Source organism: Gossypium raimondii, chromosome 3, assembly GCF_025698545.1.
Source record: "Gossypium raimondii isolate GPD5lz chromosome 3, ASM2569854v1, whole genome shotgun sequence".
In the NCBI taxonomy this organism is placed as follows: Eukaryota; Viridiplantae; Streptophyta; class Magnoliopsida; order Malvales; family Malvaceae; genus Gossypium; species Gossypium raimondii.
Window position 1 is genome coordinate 2,724,478 of NC_068567.1, and position 23,073 is coordinate 2,747,550.

At 30.9% G+C, this 23,073-nt stretch overlaps 4 protein-coding genes and 2 non-coding genes across 9 annotated transcripts; all 6 read right to left on the bottom strand.

Annotated features, from left to right (window-relative positions):
* Positions 1–1,468: 1,468 nt before the first annotated feature.
* LOC105796511 (thaumatin-like protein 1) lies at positions 1,469–3,547 on the bottom strand. Its single transcript, XM_012626238.2, has 3 exons — positions 3,007–3,547; positions 1,974–2,250; positions 1,469–1,887 (listed from the first exon to the last, which is right to left on the bottom strand). Exons 1-3 carry the CDS (start codon positions 3,494–3,496, stop codon positions 1,743–1,745), a joined length of 912 nt encoding a protein of 303 aa, XP_012481692.1. The 5' UTR covers positions 3,497–3,547; the 3' UTR covers positions 1,469–1,742.
* A 1,949-nt stretch (positions 3,548–5,496) lies between these two features.
* On the bottom strand, positions 5,497–8,850 carry LOC105796512 (protein GAMETE CELL DEFECTIVE 1, mitochondrial). Of its 3 annotated transcripts, none has more exons than XM_012626239.2 (4): positions 8,704–8,850; positions 7,963–8,587; positions 6,797–6,986; positions 5,497–5,999 (listed from the first exon to the last, which is right to left on the bottom strand). In XM_012626239.2, exons 2-4 carry the CDS (start codon positions 8,556–8,558, stop codon positions 5,781–5,783), a joined length of 1,005 nt encoding a protein of 334 aa, XP_012481693.1. In that variant the 5' UTR covers positions 8,559–8,587; positions 8,704–8,850; the 3' UTR covers positions 5,497–5,780. The 3 variants fall into 3 exon arrangements, with proteins under 3 accessions (XP_012481693.1, XP_012481694.1, XP_052483893.1); XM_012626240.2 differs by having other exon boundaries at positions 8,700–8,783; XM_052627933.1 differs by lacking the exon at positions 5,497–5,999 and adding an exon at positions 6,012–6,381.
* Positions 8,851–10,019: 1,169 nt separating this feature from the next.
* LOC105796514 (actin-related protein 2/3 complex subunit 4) lies at positions 10,020–15,832 on the bottom strand. 2 transcript variants are annotated; one of them, XM_052627934.1, is made up of 9 exons: positions 15,627–15,832; positions 15,208–15,273; positions 15,024–15,118; positions 14,453–14,505; positions 13,470–13,497; positions 12,776–12,850; positions 11,974–12,078; positions 11,279–11,368; positions 10,020–10,281 (listed from the first exon to the last, which is right to left on the bottom strand). In XM_052627934.1, the coding sequence occupies exons 3-9, from the start codon at positions 15,030–15,032 to the stop codon at positions 10,195–10,197; spliced, it is 447 nt and encodes a 148-aa protein (XP_052483894.1). In that variant the 5' UTR covers positions 15,033–15,118; positions 15,208–15,273; positions 15,627–15,832; the 3' UTR covers positions 10,020–10,194. The 2 variants fall into 2 exon arrangements, with proteins under 2 accessions (XP_052483894.1, XP_012481695.1); XM_012626241.2 differs by lacking the exon at positions 15,024–15,118 and having other exon boundaries at positions 15,627–15,825.
* Positions 15,833–17,230: 1,398 nt separating this feature from the next.
* On the bottom strand, positions 17,231–17,324 carry TRNAY-GUA (transfer RNA tyrosine (anticodon GUA)). The gene is made up of 2 exons: positions 17,288–17,324; positions 17,231–17,266 (listed from the first exon to the last, which is right to left on the bottom strand). It is a non-coding gene; the product is annotated as a tRNA-Tyr (tRNA).
* Positions 17,325–18,359: 1,035 nt separating this feature from the next.
* On the bottom strand, positions 18,360–18,453 carry TRNAY-GUA (transfer RNA tyrosine (anticodon GUA)). The gene is made up of 2 exons: positions 18,417–18,453; positions 18,360–18,395 (listed from the first exon to the last, which is right to left on the bottom strand). It is a non-coding gene; the product is annotated as a tRNA-Tyr (tRNA).
* Positions 18,454–19,466: 1,013 nt separating this feature from the next.
* LOC105796515 (uncharacterized protein At4g04980) lies at positions 19,467–22,406 on the bottom strand. The gene is made up of 5 exons (XM_012626246.2): positions 22,082–22,406; positions 21,173–21,338; positions 20,827–20,991; positions 20,279–20,431; positions 19,467–19,655 (listed from the first exon to the last, which is right to left on the bottom strand). Exons 1-5 carry the CDS (start codon positions 22,336–22,338, stop codon positions 19,467–19,469), a joined length of 930 nt encoding a protein of 309 aa, XP_012481700.1. The 5' UTR covers positions 22,339–22,406.
* Between the last annotated feature and the right edge of the window lie 667 nt (positions 22,407–23,073).

Here is a 23,073-nt window from a genome sequence, read left to right on the forward strand (position 1 = left end):
TATAAAATTTTAATATTTTAATTGAACTGAAAATTGATTATTTACAATATAGTTACTCCTGTAATGTCAAAATTATTTATTTATAGTCTTAATTGATCAGCTAATTTTATCAAGAATAAAAAGCCTTTACCCCGTTCCAGAAAGAAAATGTGTTCACCGATTTTGACTTTTGGTGTGCTTTTTTCAACCTCGGATATAGGTAAAACAAGAGTATCAAAATATATATTTTAAAAATTAATTATAAATATAAATAATATATTTTTAAAGTTTTTAAAAAATGAGAATAATGTAAAATTTAGCTTTTAATGTTTACATATTTTTTCAATTTGACCATTATATTTTTAGTTAAATTTGACTTTCAGCCTTTTAAAAAGTTAAATTTGATCACAACCTTTTAAAAGAGCCAAATTATTATTTTTAATTAAAATACAGAATAAAATGTTAAAATTTTAAACATTTCAATTTACATTTATTACATATTGATTGTTTAAAACTCAAACTTCTTTTATATATATATATTTGGAATTTGGAATTCTGAATATTTTTATAAATTTTAAATTATTTGTTGACATTACATATAAGATAAATAGTGTCATGTCATGTCATCATGAAATACACGTGAATTTATTACGTCAATGTCATTAAAAATTAATATTTTGTCAATATTTTTATTAGAAAAATAATTTAATTCTTTCTAAAATTTAATGAATAAATTTAACTAAAAATTAAATTAAATTGACAAAAACCATAAAAGATTAAAGAGTTGAATTTTTTCATTGTATCAAAAATCCTCTAAAAACTTTTCAATAATAAAAATTGGACTCTAATTCGGCCCATTCAAAGATCTTTTGTGAGCTTTCTTTTAATTATCCCATAATTATTTCTCGGAATAAATCTATTGTAATATTAAATATTCCATAAAACCAATTCAAAGGTAGAGGTGTTTATGGGCCGGATCGGGTCGAGTTTAAGCATAACATTAACATACTTTATGTTTGTACAAGCTCAGCTCGGCCCAAAACATGGGTTAAAAATTTTTCCCAAACACACCCATATCTGCAAAAGGCTAACCCAAGTCCATTTTAAGCTCGTTTATATTATTTTTTAAAAATATATATTTTATTTTATTTTAATATTTAATAAATTTATACGATTTTTATTTATTGACATTTTTTATATAGTTATCTTAACATTATTTTAATGTTTACATTAGAGTAGTATTATATATTTAGTATGATTTTATTTTTTTAATGTGTTCTAAATTACATAACATATAAAAATAACATGATATAAAGTATTATAAACTTAAAAATGGGCCAGACTGGGCTTGTGCCTTGAATGTTCAAGCTCGAGCCAGATCCATATTTTAAACGGGCTTAATTTTTTTGCCCAAGCTCATTTTTCGATTATAATATTTTTACTCAAATACTTTCAACTTTCAGACGGGCCTTAACCGGTAACCTGACTCTTGAACAACTCAACTAAAAGGTAAGATTATATTGAGGACACATTTTCTCAATGGGAATTGTATGCATTACAAATGAGTGGTTGAACAATTTGCCCATCAAATAAACAAGTGGGGGATGTATGCTATATTCCTCCAAATTTTTCATCATGTTCAGCGTTATTCCATCGTATTGAAATATGCATGTACAGATATGACTTTTCAAGGATATACGTCATCCCTAACACTCAAATTCGAGTTCAAGTAACATAACCTCAAAGGCTAAGCGCAGGCGTTCTTAAAAGAACAAATTGACAAGTAGAAGAAGGATGAGGATTGGAAAGGGAAATGGTAGATTTGATGAGTTGGAAACTATCTGCACTTTGCCTTCGGTACCATCATCGTTGGATGGTGGTGTAAACCCACCATTTGTTCTATTTGCCCTGCATTTCCATTAAGTCTTAGCTAGAGATTTATAATTGATTTGAGATGAACATACATACATATATAAATGTATACAAATAGGTACCTATGAGATTGAGAATTAGGGCAGAAAATGATGAGATAATCAAGGGCCTTGCAAGTGAAAGTGCTGCTAGCATCATCATAAGCATAGCTATAGGCCTTGGGGCAAGCTTTCTTGAAAACTGAAGAATAAAAGGAAGGCCTGCATGTTGTTGGGTTTGCAAATTCCCCACTGCAACAATATTGATCTTGTCTAAATGCCTCACATGCACTTTTGCATCCCACTACTCTCCCTGACCCTTCCCCATCACCTCCCACTACTTGTAGCTCTTTAGGGCAACCTGCCTTACACACACACATATACATATATACATATACATATTAGGGTTCAAATTCCAAACATATTGTTCATATAAAGATATTTTATTTCTTTAAATTTATTATATCTCATTACTAACCATGCTAGCTGTCAAGCATTAATGAAACCTATCAAGATACTATAAAGTCAACCCATTATGTCAAGATACTTAAATATCAAAGAATAAATAAAAAGTAGGAAGAATAAAATCCAAGTGCGAAGCTAGAGGGGTAGGCAACGGCTTTTGCCTCTCAAGATGAAATTTTTTATTTTTAGTCCATTTAAAAATTGTAAAATTTTTAGTTAATTTAACGATAAAATTTTGTTTCGATCTCTCTTAAAATTTAAATTTCAATTATGTCCTCTCCAAAATGAAAAGTTCATAGTTTAATCCTTTGAGAAATTATAAAATTTTACAATATTAAATTTTAACTCTCAAATATTTATAATTTAAATTTGACTCCTCCAAAAAATTTTCCGACTTCATTCTTGATAAAATAACAAGTATTATCTCGCGATAGGTTTCTCTCTTTCCTATTATCTTCTTCTACGATCCTTTTTTTTCCTTTATGATTAACTTAAGTGTAGGATTTGGGGCACAAGTGCCCTTAACTTATCTTTGTCTAGAATTCCAAGGCATTGAAGCTCATTTCACACTTTTTTAGCTTAAAATATTATTATAATCCTGAATTTAGTTTATGTCTCTCCACTTAACAAACCTAAAAATTTAGTTTCTTACCCATATTAAGATCATAAGCACATCCAGTAGCATTACATGCACCATAAACACCACGAGGAGCAGCAACAAGCGGCAAATTATAACCATCAACAAAGCTAACATCGTAAAAATCTTGTAGATTCCCAACCCCAAATGTTATTTCAAACAACGATGCCGGTGGAGTTGCACCATTTCCATTACATGCAAGTTTCCCCCCGCAATCCCCGGTTTGACAAAGCCCGACACCGGCGGCATCGAACAAGCACCCTGTCCGACCCCATATCCGACCAGACCAACCTGCAGGAACCGATGGGATCCTCACACTTTGGCCTGAATCTAACTGGAACCCTGTCGTTGAAAGCTGTGGTGTCCCTGCACCAGACAGCGTTCCAGGCCATATCGTGTAAGGGCAGTTGTTTGTTACAGTGAAAGTGTAAGCATATGAGGTGTAACAAAAGAATGAGAGGAAAATGAGGAAGAAACTAGGCAAAATGGGACAATGAGTTGACATATTAAACAATTTAAGGCTTTGGGTTTGGGTGTTGAAGGGAAATTAAGGTGTTTTTGGATCTTCAAATCATGGTTATGTATATATGTGTGTAAATATATATGTATGTATGTATATACGTTGCTTTTGATGAGGTTGTAATTAGCTGCAAGATAGCCTTTTGGGGATTTAGTATTTCTTTTTCTTGTTTATTGTTTACAGGATTGGCGATGCATGGCCTCTTTAAGAAGCAATTCTTTGCTTTGGGATTTGTGTAGGAAATACCATGACTATAAACTAATGTAGGAATTTTAGTGTTTAATAATTAAAAATACTTTTCATTGTGAACAAATTTCATGGGTATTGTGGCTTCAAAATAGGGGAAAAAAAGCTATAGGAAGGAATGTTGTTTTTAAATTGCATGAATCTAAGCTAAAGCCTATAGTTTAAGTTTCAATAAAGGGTGTATAGGAAGGAATTTGATTGTTTTAAGTAATGTCTCGAGTTGAAGTTATGTGAATAGAGAAAAAGAATAATGTTGAAAGAGCTTTATCTATTGTTTAAATATCAGAATTAACTCGACTTTAAATTTAATTGAGATTCAATGCGACTACTGAATATCTAAAAATTTTGAATGAATAAATTTATTAACTTTATTCATATAGAATTATTTGATTTTAGTAACTTCCAACAAAATTTAAATTAAATTATTGAGAGGAATCATAGCTACCATTGCTTCATTTCCATTGCCCATCTCTTGTTCATTGCAATTTGATAAAAAGAGATTGTTAAAAGGTCAAAAGTACCAATGCCATTTAAGCCCAAGAACATGGTAATGGGGATCATTTTTTAATCCAAAATATAAATCAAAAGAGAGTGGGGTGATACCATTGTAATTCACCCAATTTAACGATCACAAGTTCAAAAATAAATAAATAAAAGCAACCAAGGGTAAGATAACAATAATCTTTGTAGACTTTTATGAATGTCTATATGTATATAAAGTTGTATAGAATTTCTAGCATCTTATTATATAAATAATATAAAATTTTATAAAACGTAGCTGCACGTTTGACACGTAGGCTCGTCAATCAATCTGGCGAGTTTCCCAAGAGTTTATCTGTTATGAATGTCCACCACTTGCATGATATCACTTTACTTGCCCATAACCTTTTAAGGAGTATCTAAGACACGTGCAACCCTTAAGGAGGTAACGTGTCACCACGCATAACGTCTAGTTACTTCTAGCACATTACATCAACAAACTGTGCGTTATATAAAAATATAAATGAACCATTAGGAAGACACAGTAAAACAAATACTTAACACTTTTAAATTATCTTTTTTATTTTACTTTGTTTTCGATAAGTCGTACTAATAAAAAGATGTGTTATCAAAGTTTGACGGGAGGAGAACCAAAAATTTGGTCTGCAATGAGCATGGTTAGTAGTACTATGAGTTAACCTATATTATACAAACTCAGATAAGCATTAAATGCGAATATATCCCATAATATATTCAATTTTTTAAAAAAATCATATATTTGAAATATTATATTTCATACTTCATATTCATTTTTAACATGTATCACTTACATGCACTTTTATCTTATTTCAATGGTGTTTAAATTATTTTATATTTACATAATTTTGACAATTTAATAATTTATTACTTAAAAGATTTTAACATGTTCATATTTCTTCTTTTTTTTCATGTAATTACTATTTTTAATATATATATTTAAAAAAAAATCACTTATTTCACGTAATCATATCATGTTCATATTTATTCAGATTCATATTTAAAGTTTGTGATTATCTCCGGATTTTTTTTCCTTCCTTGAGGATTCAGTGAATCCAGTTTTTGATGGATTCAAATATGACCTAGGACTGAACAATCTACCGGTTCTGATTCGACTGGTCTGATGGGCCGGTTCCATTTTTTATTCCATGCGTGGGAGACTGGCTAAGGCACAGAATATGAATGGAGAATGAACAAATAAAGCATATGCCTTGATGCATGAGTTTCATAAGGTCTAACCAACATTCAGATTCCAAAATAATCAAATTTAGTCCACAGCTGCATTTTAACAAATAATTATAGGAAACGATGTAAAGGATCAAATGTTAACCTCAAATTGAACTTCAAAATTAGCATAAAGTGCTTATGGCCTGTATATGTTTGTTCCTAAAAGATGCTTACCTTTTGGGATATAAAAATGACACCAGCTTGGACTCTAAATCATACATACAGAATATGTCGAGAACGACTATAATCTGCAGACGGTGGCACAACAGAGGCTAAATCATCATGGGAGAATTCTACGTCTTCGGCGTGGTGTCTCTCGTCTTACGTACATTTTCTCCATTTCGTTGAGTGGTCGACTTGATCCATCTGGTAAACTTACAAACTTCCACCCGCCACCACCTCCGCGCTTCCCTTTTGCTCCCATTTTCTCCACTGTGAAGTTCCAACCTTCTGTGGGGCGCCTCCTACTATACTTGTGTCGCTTCACTTCACCGGCCATCTATATATACAAAGATCAGATGGGGATTATCGAAAAATGTAAACAGAATTAACAGTAAGCTAGACAGTTAAATTGCTGTATGTCAAGCAAGCATAAATGAAGGAGAAATGAGGACACCATCCTTTGCCCTACCAGCACTGTGTTATCTTGTCCGGCCAGTTCCTTATACCACCCTTTGGCCTCAATGTAAAAAGTTTAACCTAGCTGTTGAGAAAACAGCTCCTGGTCTTGGGAATATCCTAGGAAGGAAGGCAACCTCTCAACGAAGATGAAGGGGCTTAATCCGAAAGCCGAAACAAGATGGCATAGAATGAAAGTAGGGAGGGTGGTAAAGATTCATTTCATTGGTAGTCGAGATAACTTCGTGGACAGAAGAGAATCCCTAGTGAAAATTCCATTGATTAGTTTTATTAAGAGATTTGGAAAACTTGAAAAGGTTGAACATACTCATACCCGCCGCTCATGCATGAGTCTGGGTAACATAGCTAACCACTATTCTATTAGTTTGTCAATATCTAATCACCCTTACTTCTTTTCTTTCTATATATTTCTCAATACGGACACATTTCCCAGATAAATGCATCACTTAGCCTATATAAAAGTAAATCTAGCCAAACCAAAGCAGTCCATGCACAAACACCGGGATGTGTGTATGAGAGAGAAACAAGAATGTGAATGTGACCAAAGCCGCAAAATAAAAAGTTCCAACATGCAAAATGGAAAATGAAAATTTATATCGCAATTCTAATATGTTTCTTTCTTTGAAGGCAGGCGGATGGAGTAAAGCAGCAGCATACCTTCATTTTATTAAAGTTAAACCTCTGAACAAATTCTTCATACAGCATGTCATCCTCTTTTTTGGAGATCTCATAATGATATTCATCCAGATCCTTGGTGGTGCCATCCCAACCTTCAGGCATAACTTTGAACTCAGGTTTGTAAGGAAGGGATGCTACATGAAATTCCCGATCGTGGGCATTTAAAAATCTGCAGCAGGAAATAGGATTGCATTCACAACTACGCTATTAACAAGTTTTAGTTATTTATAGTCTTTATACCTTCAAAAACTATTTTTAAGTGCAAAAATACAACATCTATAAATACATCATATGATAGAAATTATCACAGAAAGCAAAATCAGGAGCTACCCAAGTACATTAAAAGCATGAAAGAAAGGTCCCTAGCAGAAAAATGAGGAAATTTACCAAAAAGAAAAAAAAAAGGAGAGCAGAACCGTGAATGTGCCACTTGTAGGACAAAGGCACCTAAAATGAGGACTTCGTAAATTTTCAAGAATTAGCTATCATGAATGTATGACCGAGTAATTTCAACTACACTCGTATTAGGCAAAAGGGTCCCTAATCATTTTAAAGGTTCTACTATTTCTCAGCCCCAATCTAAATTATAAAGCACAAATATATGACGGAGAGTAATTTCAACAATCAAAAACAATCACGACTTTGAGACCAAACAACAATGAACCCAGAGCATATCTTGTTCCGACTTATCATTTTTCTTTAAGCACATCCAGACATGTTTATGGAAAATAACCCTCCAAGCACCCTCCAAATTTACCAGAAACTTAGACAAAAAATGTTGAACATACCCGTACGATACATATATCCATCTCCGGCACTTACACCCAAATCTAACCTAGATTAGAGCAAAACAGCAAGCTATAGCAGACACGATAACACCTAATACCCTATCAAGATTAGCTTAACAACCTAAAAGTACAGATGAAAAAGATAAGACAAAAAACCCCATAAGTACGATCACATAAGATGCACTAATGTTGTGTTTCTATCATTTTCAATACCATCATCATCACTAAACAGACCATAACTTTAGCAGTAAAAATTTTTACAATTTAATGCATCAAAGAGCCATTGAAATCACGAAACAAGGATAGAAATTCCAAACAATAGCAACAAAATAAAAGGAAAAGAAGTGAGGAAATTACTCAGGGCAATTGTCAAGAAGCATCTCAACAGAGTCATCAAGAGGAAGAGCATTTTTTTTCTCCAATTCTTCTTCATCTTTCTTAAGCCAAAGAATAGCTTCCACTCTCTGTCTCATAATCCTATAATCCTTGGCCAATTTCTCAACAGTATAAACCTCAGGGTTCTCTTTATGCAAACGATACATTTCAGCCTTTTCAGAGTCTTTAAGATAAGACCCTCTAGCACCAGGTTCAAGCACTTGTTTCAACAAAACACTTGTTTCAAGCAGTCGATCTTCCCATCCATCAGTGAACTCCTTGAACTTCTTGTCGTCGGCATTCCATTTTTTCACCGCATCAGATACATTTTCAATATCCATAAGCTGTATGGATTGATCGGCATCTCCAGTACCAGCTTGGGGAGTTATGGTTCCGTCGAAATGGTCCTTGGTCAAGCGACTGGACCACGAGGAAGCAGTGCCCCAGCCTAGATTATCGGAACCATCTGATGTTGAGGAAAAAGCGCGTGAACCCAAAGCTTGAAATGGCTCGAATTGAAGGGATATAGGTTTCTTTGTGGATGAAAGACGGGATATCAGGTGGCGAAGATTATGCATTTTTGCACCAGTTTTTGAACAAAATTTAGCTGCACCCAGAGATTCAATAAAGCAAAAAAAATTAGTACTTGGTACTTTACATTGATTTGCGAGTTTACCAATAATAATTACAGGAGGAGCGGAGCTTGAAATCAGAATTACCTACCGGAAAATCGATTGCAAAACCAGAAAATAAAAAAAAAATGATAAAAGGGATAAAAGGTTAAAGGAGAAGGAAACCCCTTCAAAACCCTATACTAGGTGTTTGTAATCCATATTGGGTTTGGGCTGGTTTATATTTGTGGATGGATGGTTCAAATCCATTTAATTTTAATGTTCAGCAATTTAGTAATGTTTTTTCTAAAAGCGTTATAAATTGTATTTAAGTATAAATATAAATATATGTATGAAAAATCGTAACTATTAAACTATTACAGACAGAAATTGTTTGGAGAATCATAAAGTAAAATAAAATTATTACAACACGATCATACTAAAAATTAATATAGTTCAAACTAAAGTCAACAAATTGAACTAAATTCACACATGACAATTCAAGACCCAAATATATATTTGTATAAATATAATGTAATAGATTATAAATATATTATACAAGAAAAATTATTTCATAATTTGTTAATTGAGTTTTTAGTCTTGATTATGCATGTAATCTTAATTTTACAAGTGATTTTGGTGATGGTTTTGTTGTTGCTCTTTATAGTTTGGTGAATGTTCGATTCTTTTGATCAATTTTTGCTCACCACTAATTTTTGCTTGTCGCTGTGGATCATCGGAAGTTAATTTCTTTATCATATTAAGTAATTGCAACCACTCCAGATATATTATACTTGAATTATGACAAAACTAGTTACTAACGTGTCATAATTTTCTATCGACTCCAGATAGTTTTGGATTAAATGTTTATATCTTTGCGTTTTTTAAGCCTATTTTTTCAAATTTAATAGTTTAAATACAAACTTTCAAGTTAAACAAATAACTCGACATACCTCGTGGACAGTATTGTTTATCAAGTAATTTGTCTTTTAAATCAATAATTTTAGATGATTCAATTATACAAAATATAAGGTATTATGAGTATGATATATTATGTTTATTAACAATGTATGTTATATAATAGGCGACGCAAATACAATATAAATATACAAATTGCTAATTCTACTCTTGTATTCAATAAATTTATGTTTTTTAATCCAATATTTGAACCTAAAACCAGCAAAATAAAATCATAAATCATAATTGTTGAAATATATAGTAAGAACAAGAACTTTATTTCAGTGATTAATCACTTAAATCCCAATTCCCAAACTCATTGTAACATATATTCTGCTTAATTTTCCTGGAAATAAGAAAACTTACAAAATCCCACGGAATTAACAATTTATATATGTTTCCTTTTAAAAAAAAAACTTTTTATATCATTTAATAATATTATCGAGTTCAATTTTATATTTAGGCAGATGCTATCCCCCAAAGTCTATCAACATAAAACATATGAACATGAGTACATAAAAGAGGAAGAGACTTCTGTCTTTTTGTTTTAACCTAACAATGGCTACTGATCTATGAAGGATGACAATTGTGGGCAATGAAACCCAGAATTCATTCAGATATAATACTACTGGTAATATTTAAGATGTTAGAATTGCTTTAAAAACTCCGTAGCCACCAACCTCCCTCGCGTACTCACCGACATTTTCAATTCGCTTATCTCTTTATCGATATCCTGAGATTTAAAAAGAACAGCATTCAAAGGTTATCGACATAAGCATGCTTCGAACAGACAAAATATAGAACTCCGATAGTGATAGGCCAAGAGTTTATTTAGTTTACATCCATCTTAGCAAAACCAGGCATGGCGCTGATATCTATGTTGGTCAAGTTCTTTATTGTTCTCGAAGTACTTGTATCAAATGCATATTTGGTTACAGGTTCAGAGATATGACCCTTGAGAGACTCTCGAAATACAAAGGAAACTTGTAGAAGGTCGACCATATCTGACACATACTGCTATCAGACACTTTCATCCAGTCGTAACATAGAAATGGTAAAAGAATAACAAAACCACAAACAAGCATTTCTGTTCTTAAGCTCAGTTCTAACAAGAGGAAAGCTGGAAATTGTAGTTAAATTTTGGATAGCAAAATGGTGGCCTTAAATCAAAATACCAGAGTTCAATGGTTGAATATTCAAAAAAGAAAAAAGAAAAGAAAAGAAAAGAAAACGAGTTCAATGGTAGCTATGAAATATTTAGGGGGTTATAGAGGGTTTAGCATGAATATGATTTTGCAACGAGGAATCAGATCCAATTATCATATACAACACAGAGGAAGGAAGAAAAATTTTAGAATATATAAGAAAGATTGAAAGACATATTTAGCTAGAATTCCACAAAACACTAAATACACAAGTTCCAGAATCAAATTGATAGAGGGAGTAGAATGCAGAGTGGCAAGCAGTAGCGAACATAAATATCAGGCAACAGAATAATTTCACATGTCACTCGAAGCAATTTTCCTTAAATCCTTCTAAACTTTTTCAGGGAATGCATCTATAAAAGTGTGAAAAGATAATGAGGTTGCACACTCTGGAGTAGAAACTTTAGACCATTTGGAAGTCTTAAAGAGGAAAAGAAGTCATGGGTTTATCAATATTTTTTATAGGGATCCACTATCTATAATTGGAAGACAAAGATAAACAGATACGGTTAAGAATGTTCTTACCTCCATGAATTGCACAATAAAATCAATGAGCTTCTGTTTCTGCAGCTCTTCACAGTGGTAGTTTGTGATAAGGAAACTGATATCATAACCCTGTTAATGAAACAACTACTAAAATTAAAAACACGCACACTCTAGAAAATAAACTAGAAATTTTACTAGCATAAGGAAGAAATAAGAGCTATTTCGGGGTTACATTTACAAAAACCTATTACCAGCTTAACATTTATTAACTTAAACAAAGGTAAAAGAATGAATTAGATAATGACAGACAAACCAGTTTCATCATGATAATGTTTTCTCTGCTCACTGTTTCATCCAATTAGAGTATGTTAATTATAATCAAACATAAAGTGTTTCCAGAATAAGTATCAAAATGGTAATGAAAAGGAAATCAAATTTATACATAAGGCAGCGTCAATTCATGAATGAAATAAAAATTTAAGAGCTGTGTTATTGAGATATAAGGCACGTATATTAACCCAGTTTAAGAGGTTATAGTGTGTATAAAAAGGAAACAGTTAAAAATCTTTACCTATAATTGGCAAAATATAATGATTTTCATGATCGCTTTTACAAAATGTTGTAAAAATAATCATATTCTTCAAGGTAAATTGGTCGTTAATCACATGAATTTTTCAAGCAACATAAATTTATATGGCAAATCAGGTGTCAACTATGAGATCAAATGCAAGTACCTGTACTGGTTTTCTTCTCAAAACTTGAAATGCTTCTGCCCTCATAGACAAAAATCTAAGGAACTTTTTAGCTAGTATGTTTTCCAGTTCATCTGCTTGTTTTACCTATATAAGACAAAGATAATCCATACATAAGGATGAAATGGAAGAAAGATTGCAAATTTACCCTGATCTTAGTTAAGATCAAACTTCTGTAAGAATGATAGGTCAATTCTAAGCTTTCAAAGAAATAAATTCAAATGAAAAGGATATAAAATGCTATGTTATTCCAGACCAGTTAATGCCTCTGCATGTAAGCTGAGTATCAATAATGAAACATTCTAACCAAATTTGGTACCATGCAAATTGCAAAACAAACATTTTCCATTAACTTCAGGCAAGCACCCATCAAAAGATGATAGATTGTGCTCTAAGGTCCTCTCAAAATTAAGAAGCAAAAAGAATTGTTTAAGCCAAATCAAATCCATTTTCTGTATTCCAGGTGAACCATTGGTCACAGGTTGTTGCTTGATGTCTCAAACAAAGCTAATTAGCATCCATATGAGTTAGTCCAGAACTTGCATTAAAAGAGAGAGAAAAAAAAGAGTTAATAATGAGTTTAACTAATTTGGAGAGTAAAAGAAAAAGGTACCCAACGGTTTGTATTGAAAATTTCTATATGATCATACTAAAACTAAAATAGTCATCACCATCATGCATGCAATGCTGCTTATTTAATCTAAAAGCAGGAAAAATACTCGGACCTCTTTGCAGCAATTAACTCTACCAAGAAACATCCAGGGAAAGATTATTAATATTTTACCTTGAGGCTTATCCGTAGTGAGTTGATAGATGTTTCTATTAAGCATTTCTCAGCCTCATTTCGGCATATCAAAACCTGCATTGCAAGCGAGCATACTAAAAAGATCCATAACCAGCAACATAAAACAACTAACAAGCCATTTTCTCATTCTACCAATAAGCCACAAAAAATCATTTCTACCAGAAACCATAAAATTGCATGTTCGGTGATGTCAAACTCCTATGGACTCATAATTTTAGAAAAGGCAATATTCAGGCTTAATTTGTCCAAATTAAAATCTTGAATCCTCCAAGCTCAGAACAAGTTAAATGTACTTAAAGAAATTAAGTGATTACTATAAAAACAAAAATTCATACTAGGTGGATTCATGTACCATGGAGAGCCCAAAGTAACCTACAAAAGTAACAGTGAAAAATGAAGAACACACAACATAGCTCCATTTCATTGTTGCTTTGGCTACTTGCTTTATAATGTTTGCATTTGCTTCTTGATTTATATTGTTTCTTTCTGTTTTGTTCATTTGGTATAAAGCAAAAGTATATGGTAATAAGAGACAATCATCTTGGACTAAAGATGAGCAAAGGAATTAAAATAAAATACCAATAGGATATATAAAGGACATAAGAAATTAACGAAAAAAAAGGAACATGGAAAACTATGCCTATGTCTCTTAACTCAGGAAGGTGGTTCTTACAGGATTTAGCAGAAGTTCTGGGCTTGTCCTGCAAAATATGAAAGAAAAAATATTAGTATGTCCAGAAGTGCAGAATACAAGGGTGCAGAACATGAAAGCTTTCATAATTAGATTAGAGAGGTAAATTCTCCACTTTGCTTGTTAGTCAACAACAAATATTCCAATCAAATTATTAAGTTTTTCAGTGAATTTCTTTTGAGGCATCATTCATTACACTTGTCAATTGACCATCAAAATGGAGATAGTATCATATGAATTCCTACTGACAAGAATAAACATGCAGATCAGAAGCTTTAAACGCTTGAAATATCAGGTAAAATATAGAAACAAAGATTGAGTGGAAACTATTGACATGCTAGCAAAGGTCCATGTAGCCCCTTGCCGAAAGTCTTGTTTCTGAAAAGAAGAAACTAGAGTTTTCAGAATAGACTAATGTCTTGGGAGGGAAGGGAGCAAAGCAATCTAAAGAAAAAGACAGGATAAGAGAATTGCAAGAGTAAAACAACATGATAAAAGGCTTGCATACATGAATGGCATCAAAGACTTGAAACAAAGCCTGCATCTAAGAATAAAAAATCATTCTGAAAAGACCAAAGGGCTTATTTAGCTTGAATGAATCAAAATTAACTGGAGCTCCTACACCTTGACATTAGTACCATTTAGAAAAAAAAGGAAGAAGAAAATCTATGAATACCAAATATGAACAAGACCTTGTCAATTGAGGAAGAACTTGCCAATTAAATGTAAGAGCATAACTAAATCAGTTAAGACTAGTCTATGATCAGCATATGATAAGTGGCAAGTTCATTATAGAATGAAAATATAATTCCACACAACAAAGCATTGTTTATCAGCATTTCTTTTTCATTTTTCACACCTTTTTAGTACTTTGAGCACTTTCGCTTCACATAGCTTTATCCAGTCATAAAATGTCGAATTCTAAAATATTAAATTAAAGATGAAAGAGAAATCAATAGAGATACTTTAGTTCAACTTCTGGCTTATTGTGCCTCTCAACTTCTTGACAAGGAAAATTCTGCAACCAACATGTAAATAACAGAGCAAGATTAATGAGCACAATACCACATAGAAAACAAAATTTGACATATGAAGGTCTTTGCCAAGCCAACACATATAATTCGAATGTCTTTCATTACGCATATGGTTGTTCAAAGGAAACAACAGTCCGTAAAGATTAAATACACCATGTAACTAATGTAAAGATAAATTATCTTAGTAGACACAAAAGATTATATCCAAAAGCTCCATAACAACAAAAAGATCTTCAAATTTTAAACCAAAAGTAATCTAGAACGAAAAATATAGGTTGGAATTGCTTTAAATTTTGTGAAGATGAGGAAATTTAATACATGCACTGAAAATTGGAGGAAGCCTCCTCTATTCAAAACCCACACCCAGAAGGACTTCAGGACCCAAAGATTGTGAATCAAAAGAGCTCCCAATAAACCACATTAGTCATTGGTAGTGAGCAGATTTATACAACATTTTATAAACCAACACTAGGAAAGATAACAAACATAGTACATCTCTAACCATTCCCATCTGACTACGTTGAATCCTCTGCTCTTAATCTATGAGCATTATATCAAGCAAAAAGTTGATGGCTAAACATCCTTTTCCAAGCCATTCTATAGTAAAATATAAAAACAAAGTTCGATCAGGTAACAGCCACAAAATCTATTCATAAAAATTCACAAGATAAACTTGATTTGCATACCTGGAGACACATAGCAGCCTCAAGCGTGTTCCTTATGCAAGTCAAATACAGCCTCAATGTGCTTGCCTAAATTTTTTTTAAGTTTAAATCAATAAGAAGAATTACTAAAGACTGCATTAAGCTTTTGCGATGACATAAAGAATCCATTCAATATAATCAATTAATTATATCTTCTAAAAAATTAAGCTAGAAGAAGCAATTGGATCCAAAAATAATACAGTAAAAAAGTTGAAAGGAAAACAGAAGGGAAAAAGAAAGATAAAATTGACAAATTTTGCCTTCAATAAGAAAAGAAAAACGTAAATCAATTGATCTACTACTGGTCCGTGACGTAAAAATCAATTTTTATTTACTTCCTAATTACTTTCTAGGAACCAAATAGATTGAAGTAGAGAAAAGGAAAGATTAGGTGTTCTTACCATTTCTTTTTCCTGGATTTAAGCAACTGATTGATAAAAGGAAACGATTTCTTGAACTGGCTGTTAGCAATTGGATTTGGCGTTAGCGCTATGCTAATTTTCTGTTTTGTTAATGAAGAAAATAAAAATCTTTTGCTAATGAAATCTTCTTCCACTTTTGTTTTGATTAGAGAAAACAATATATCAAAAAGAGAAATATTGAAAAAGCAAATACAAAAAAAGTTGAATAAAAAATGGAAAAATTATCCGACCTACGGGATTCGAACCAGTGACCTAAGGATTAGCTAAAGCTTACAACCGACTACAGCCCTCAGCCCTACCAGATTTGAACCAGCGAACTGAGGATTAGCGGAAGGTTGCAACCTACTACAGTCATCCGCTCTACCAACTGAGCTAAGGTCGGTTTGTTTAAAATGCTTTAAAGTTTAATTTTAATAGTTTACATTTTATAAAGCATAATTAATCCTGATAATCCTTGGGCATTACTCAGTTAATGCATCGTTTGCCATTTTCATTGCATGATTAAGGGATGGACTAATAAGTTAAATTGAGAATAGAAAATAAAGATTAATGATATTAGATTAAAATAAATATTTTATATAATAAATCATATTAGAAAATAATATAAGAAAATTATTAAAAATTAAAAAAAAAACAAGTGATTGGGTGTAATGATAGGGAACATTACATTCCCAAAAGAAAGGAGACGACATTATTAGAGGAATAACCACAAACCTCGAATATAGACCATAAAACTATCAACTGAAATTAAAATAAATAGTGAGATACAGTAAAATATATATTGATTGAAACCCAACTATGACAATAGAGTGAGAATAAAAAAGAAAAAAGAAACTAATGTAAACACTGTTGAAATTTGGTTTTACAAAATGATGTTTAATGGAATTTTTATTTTATTTTATAAAATCCAAAAATTAAATGCGAATGAGAATTTTATACTTCATTCCTTATTCATATAAGTTTCTCTAACTTACATTTAGTTTTTGAGATAGAAAAAATAAAACGTTGAAGTTTATTTCTTTTAAGATTAATAAACTTACAATTATTAATTGCTTAAATTATATAAGTTATGTTTAATAAACAAAATATTAAAGTTTTAACGTTTATTAACTTATGTTTAATAAATGCTAATATACATCAAACTTAACTTTCTTTAATTTATTTTATGTTTTTTAATTATATAGTTCAAAACTTTGACAACATTAAATTAAATTTTATAAGTTTGTAGAGCTGTCAAAAGGTATGTAATTATTTGAGTTTGCGTTTTTGAAATCTCAAGAGGCAATTGTAGTGATGAACAATTTTACCTTAAATGTAAAAAGTTTAATCATTAACAATATAAAATTTACGATTCTTTAAATATAATAATTATGATATTTATACGTAAGTTTATTTTTGAACTCGGTATTAACAATTAGATTTGAGGTTGTGCTCTGCTATTTTTTTTGTTTTGTTAATGAAAAAAAATACCCAGAAAATCTAAAACAAAAAGTCTTTGCCCCATGAAGTCTTCTTTCCACATTTGTTTTGATCAGAGAAAAATGCAAATGCGAAAATGTTGAATGGGAAGAAAGGAAAAACAATCCGACCTACCGGATTCGAACCAGTGACCTAAGGATTTAACTGAAGGCTTTAGCCAACTACAGTCCTCCGCTCTACCAACTGAGCTAAGGTCGGAATTGATTGTTTGACTTAACATAAATTTTAAATAGATATGTTCTGTCAAGTATAATAAACTCTTTTACATCACATTTTAGTTTCTAATTAAATCTCATATCTGCATTTTGAATAATAATAATTTCAAAGGAGAAAAAATGAAATTTATCTTCACTTGTAGTCTCGTGAATACATTAAATCATTTAAACAATGAAGCAAGTTGATCTCATTAAGAATATACCAAACAAATTTAAATGAATTCAAAGCAATTTATTTATTGGATCCCATTCTACTAAGTTATCTATTAGATTTCTTTTAGATGAATGGTGAGATTAATTTTAATGAGATAAAAATATCGATAATAGTGAAATTAGTTATTATAATAACGAGATTGAGTATTATATGGATTAGATTAAAATCAATGGTGGAATATGTAATTTGATTCAAACTCAACTATGGCAATCTTTTACGCATAAGGTTAATATTGTCAATATCCAATTGAAAAATAGGGTTTAGTTGAAAAAACTCACCATTGTTTTGTGTTATTCAATATTAAAGTGTGTTGAGCTTGAAACTCTCTTGATGGATGATCATACACGCATTCAAAGTTTACTTCTTCAAACATTCCTACCTTAAAAACAAATAGAACTCGGCTTTTGAAGAGACGAAAACAACATTCTAAAGAGATAATCAATCAGGCTGGTCCATCCCCCACCGATCCAACTTCGTCGCCCTAAACGAGTGAGGGGGCAGATTATCAAGCAGATAAGTTGGGTCAGTCCTTTCGCGATTCTTCAAATATATTCTTGACTGATACTTGTGCTACTTACAAGTAAGTTTATTTTTTTTAGACTAGCTATTAGCAATTGGATTTGGCGTAACTTGACCTTAAAAATAAGGAGTAAATGGTAATACTATTAAACTTTAAACTCTTCGAATCTATTCTTAACCAATAAACAAAATTTTTGCCTAATGAAGTCTTCTTTCCACACTTGTTTTGATCAGAGAAAAAAGCAAATGCGAAAAATGTTGAATTGTTCAAATGAACAAAAATATTCCGACCTACCGGATTCGAACCAGTGACCTAAGGATTTAACTGAAGGCTTAAGCCAACTACAGTCCTCCGCTCTACCAACTGAGCTAAGGTCGGATTTGATTAGTGCTTTTAACGTGTATTTTTAATAGTTTAAATTCTGTCAGAGTAAACTCTTTTTCATTCATTTTAGTTTCTACATTGACATAAAGAAAAATGTTTTATTAAATCTAATATTTCAATGTATAGAATTTTGAATAATAATAATTTCAATGGGGCAAAAAATGAAAATTATTTTTATTGGAAGTTTAGTGAGTATAAGATCCTTCACTACACTTGAAAAAACATAAAACAATGAAGCAAGTTGAACTCATTGAGAATATATTAAACAAATTTAAATGAATTCAAAGCAAATCATTTATTGGATCCCATTGTACGAAATATTTATTAGATTTCGCTTAGATTGGTGGTGAGATTAGCTCTAATGAGATAAAAAAATATTGGTGACAATGAAATTAGTTATTACAATAACTTGATTGAGTATTTGTACAAACGAGATTAAAATCAATGGTGGAATATGTATTTCCATTCAAATCCAACTATAGCAATCTCTCTCCCAAGGTTAATATTGTCAATATCCAATTGTAAAATAGGATTTAGTTGACAAAACTCATCATTTGTGTTATGTTATTCAATATTAAAGTGCGTTAAGCTTAAAACTCTCTTGATAAATAATCGTGCACACATTTAGAGTCTACTTCTTCAAGTATTCCTACCTTATTGAACTCGTCGCTTTTTTCAAACAATTATTCTAAACATTTGAAAAACCAATACCAACAATTTCAACAAGTTACTTCCAAGCTTCAATGATTAGTCCCAATGAAATGCTTATAAAAATTGAAATTTACACCACAATACCTCCTCCCGTTGGAGTTTATCATTGAAATTTACATCAAAACGTGTTATATATTAAATCAAATTTTATATATTGCATGAAATTTATTTTAGAAAATAATATTTACATATCGATAGGTAAATGAAAACAAGTGTAGAAATTGTTTTCAGCTAGTTAACTAACCAATAATTTGTAAAAAAAAGATAAATTAAAGATGGAATATTGGGGTATTTGTTTAGGGCTTGGGAGGTGAAGAAGAACAACACAAAACTTCATTAGCCAATTCTTTAGCCAACTTGTCGGCACGTTCATCGTTCCCACCAGCAAATGAGTAAACCCTAAATGCCAATTTAAAAGCTCTCCACAGCAAGTTTTTATTTGCTTTCTTTTCTGCATCATTTGCACCTTTTGTTTCTCCCCATTCCTAGAAGGAAAAGATAATCAAACATATTTAGGACAAATAGACCTGTTCAAGGATATTATTCATCTCAAGTGGAGCGGTGATAAAAGTATTATAGAGGTCTTTGTACTATAAGTTAAATTGTATTTTGTCGCTTTTACTCAAAAAATAGATAAATTAATCCCTATATGTTTGATCAAAGAACAAATTGATCATTTTGTTAAAATTTTGATCAGTTTTCACTGTTCAAAACTAATCATTGTACGTCAACATAAGACAAACGTAGCACATTACGTGTTATTGTCTTGTTATTCCATTAGCTAACTCGGTTTTTAAATGTATGGTTTTTTTTTTTAATAAGAAGGACCATTTTGCTTTTTGATCAAACGTCTAGAGACTAATTTGTCTATTTTTTGAGCAGAAAATAATGTAATTTGACTTTTAATACAGAGGTCTTCATAATACTTTTATCGGTATTTGATATATATTATTTAGATTAAGTGAAGTTTGTACGTGTGATGTATGAATAAACTCTATTTTTATCAAATTTGTTTATATCTTTATAGAATTGAAATCTATACTAATATCTTATGTATAGTATACGAATACATTAAAAAGTTTGGATAAAATACCAAAGAAATGGCTACCTTAAGGACAAGCTCCATGCAGTTGGAAGAAACATCCACCATCAACTCTTTGATAGTAACAAAGATATTGAAGTCAAAATCAATCCCATGGCTCTTGAAGTTCCTTGATTCCTCATCCTTTGTCCTTTCAAATGCATCCAATTCTTCTTTAACCTTTACCACCCATATATATATATGGAAATGGAATAAAATTATCACAAAAATTGAATGAACATATTTAATTTTGGGATGATGTATTATTACTCCTTAAATTTGATAATTTCTCTTAATTTGATCCTCAATATTTTTTATCCATATTAATTCTTGAAATTGGCAACTTTTACAATTTTATCCCTTGTAATGGCATGGTACTTAAAGATTGTGTCTCGTAATCACTTAATTCTTTTTATAATTTTTAAGTGATAATTTTAGGACTATTGGGAAAAAAATCAGGGACTAAATTGAAAAAAATGTTGGTATTGTTTTAACCTTTATTTTTAAAAAAAAATCCATTTAATTGGAAAATCAAATAATACAAGAGAAAAATGAAAAATGGGAGCAAAATCGACCTTGGTGAAATAGCAATCAAATTTGTTCAACAGTTGTGCAGCAGGTGATTTCACTTCCCAATTCTTTAAGTTGGAAACAACCAAGTTTGATTTAGAGTACAATGCTGCAGCTGCCCTTATTGTTTCCAATTTCTTGATAGGGAAATCTTCAAACTTTGCAAGCACCTACACCTTAATGCATTAAGAATCATGATTGATTAAACAAGTTCAGCTATGGAGGATATTCATTATAACATCAAAATGATCTATGCATATATGGAATGAATAATGAATTATTTGTTAAAATTTTGATATATATATATACACACACATACATGTATGTTTATATATATATATATATACTGACCTGATTTTCATCGGTTAGAACTTCAAGAATGGCTTCCATATGTTGTTGGAACTTAATGAGTTCAGTCATGTCCTTTGTTTGAAAAGAATTGATGGCTGCTTTTAATTCCAATATCGTCTTGGCATGGTTTTGAGCATCTTCTTCAATTTGTTGGAAGAATGGTGATCTAAGACCATAACCAATTAAACAAACAGATAAATGTTTAATTCTTCATTTAATCCCTGTGCTTTTCAAGCATTTGAAATTCAATCTTTTTTGTTTTTACTTCGGGATAATTTAGTTACTTTATAATATTATTAATATAGTTTCATTAAATTTGAATATAGTATATTTTGATATTCAAAGGGTTGATTTAAAAATTAAGGTCTGACCAGTGTAATCAATTAAACTTTAAATTTTAAAAGAGACAAGTATAAGGATTCAAAATTCTTAGACTTAAAAGCAGAAGGACTAAAGTTTAAAAGTCTAAGGGTATTAGGGATTGGTGCATAATTAGATCGTAATAAATAACTTAGTAATATGATCTCACAATCAATGATACAATCTTACTAGTGAATCAAAAATCCTAACATAATCCAGCTTTTAAGACACGGTTTGATGTTATTTATGGGAGTAGATAGGGATAGGCAGTAGCCTTGGTCTCAAAAAATGGTAATTATGCTTTTTAGTCCCTTTGAAGTTTACGAAATTATAAATTAATATAATGGTAAAAATCTACTTTTAACTCTCAAAATATTTTTGATTCATCTTTGCCCCTAAAGCAGTTTTCTAGCTTTGCCCTTCATACTATTCATTCTTGGAGATGAAATCACTTAAATAAATTAAATTATAAAATTAACAGAATTTTCTATGTGTTTTTTAACTCGTGCTTTTCTATATATTATGTACTAAGAAAGTAAGAAATGTTACCTTTTTGTTAGCTCTCGTAAAAAAACAGCCAATCCTTCTTTACCACCAGCAGAACCTCCAAATTGCTTCTTGGTCCTACTAGACAACTTAATTTGCAATCTTGACCCTTCCAACTTTGTTTTCAATTCTCTAAACAGACTACTCATTATGCTTGATTTCTTCAATTTACCCACGGATTGTTGTCGACTTAACAATCTTCCGGCAGGGACGGATGGTGGCGGTGGCGGCGGCACTCCAATGCTCCTTTTAGGTGCCATAGCTGACCCGTTTGAAGGCAACTAGGATGATGACGCCTCAAATAGAAAGCAAAAATGGCTTTTGCTCTGTGTTCAACTTTAACAAAGAAAAATCAATCAAAAGGAAGGAACCCAAGTGTTTTTTTTTTTTTTTTTTAAAAAGATTGGGAAATTTGGAGAATTATTATAAAATAAAGTTGAATATCAAATCTAAAAATGTGATCCTCACCTGCTATTTTATTGCAGAAGTTGCATATTATTTGGTTAAGCTTTGCTCTATTTTACCCAATAAGCTATAAAATTCAATGGGCTCCTTGCTTTGATCCTAGCAACAAAAATATGATACAACCACACAATATGTTATTCAAATTTAAAAGATTAATATATCAATATAACAAATATATCATATTTAAAAATTATAAAAATATGTAAAATAATTTAATATTAAGATAAGTAAATCCTTTTTAATAAATATATATTTAATATATTTTTTATGAATAATTTCGTTTTAATGATCTTTTTAAATATACTACTTAGAACTACTCATAATATCTTCATGTATCTTCCTGCATTAACAATAATGCTTATGTCAATCCAACTATATAATAAAATGAAACTTAGATGTAAAATATTGGTATTTTAGTTTATTATAAAATGTAAAATAAATCTAATGAATAAGGTAAATTACCTCAAACAATAGTCAATTTTCAACCCATCATATCTGTTTGAAATTTACAACAAAGAAAATATATTATA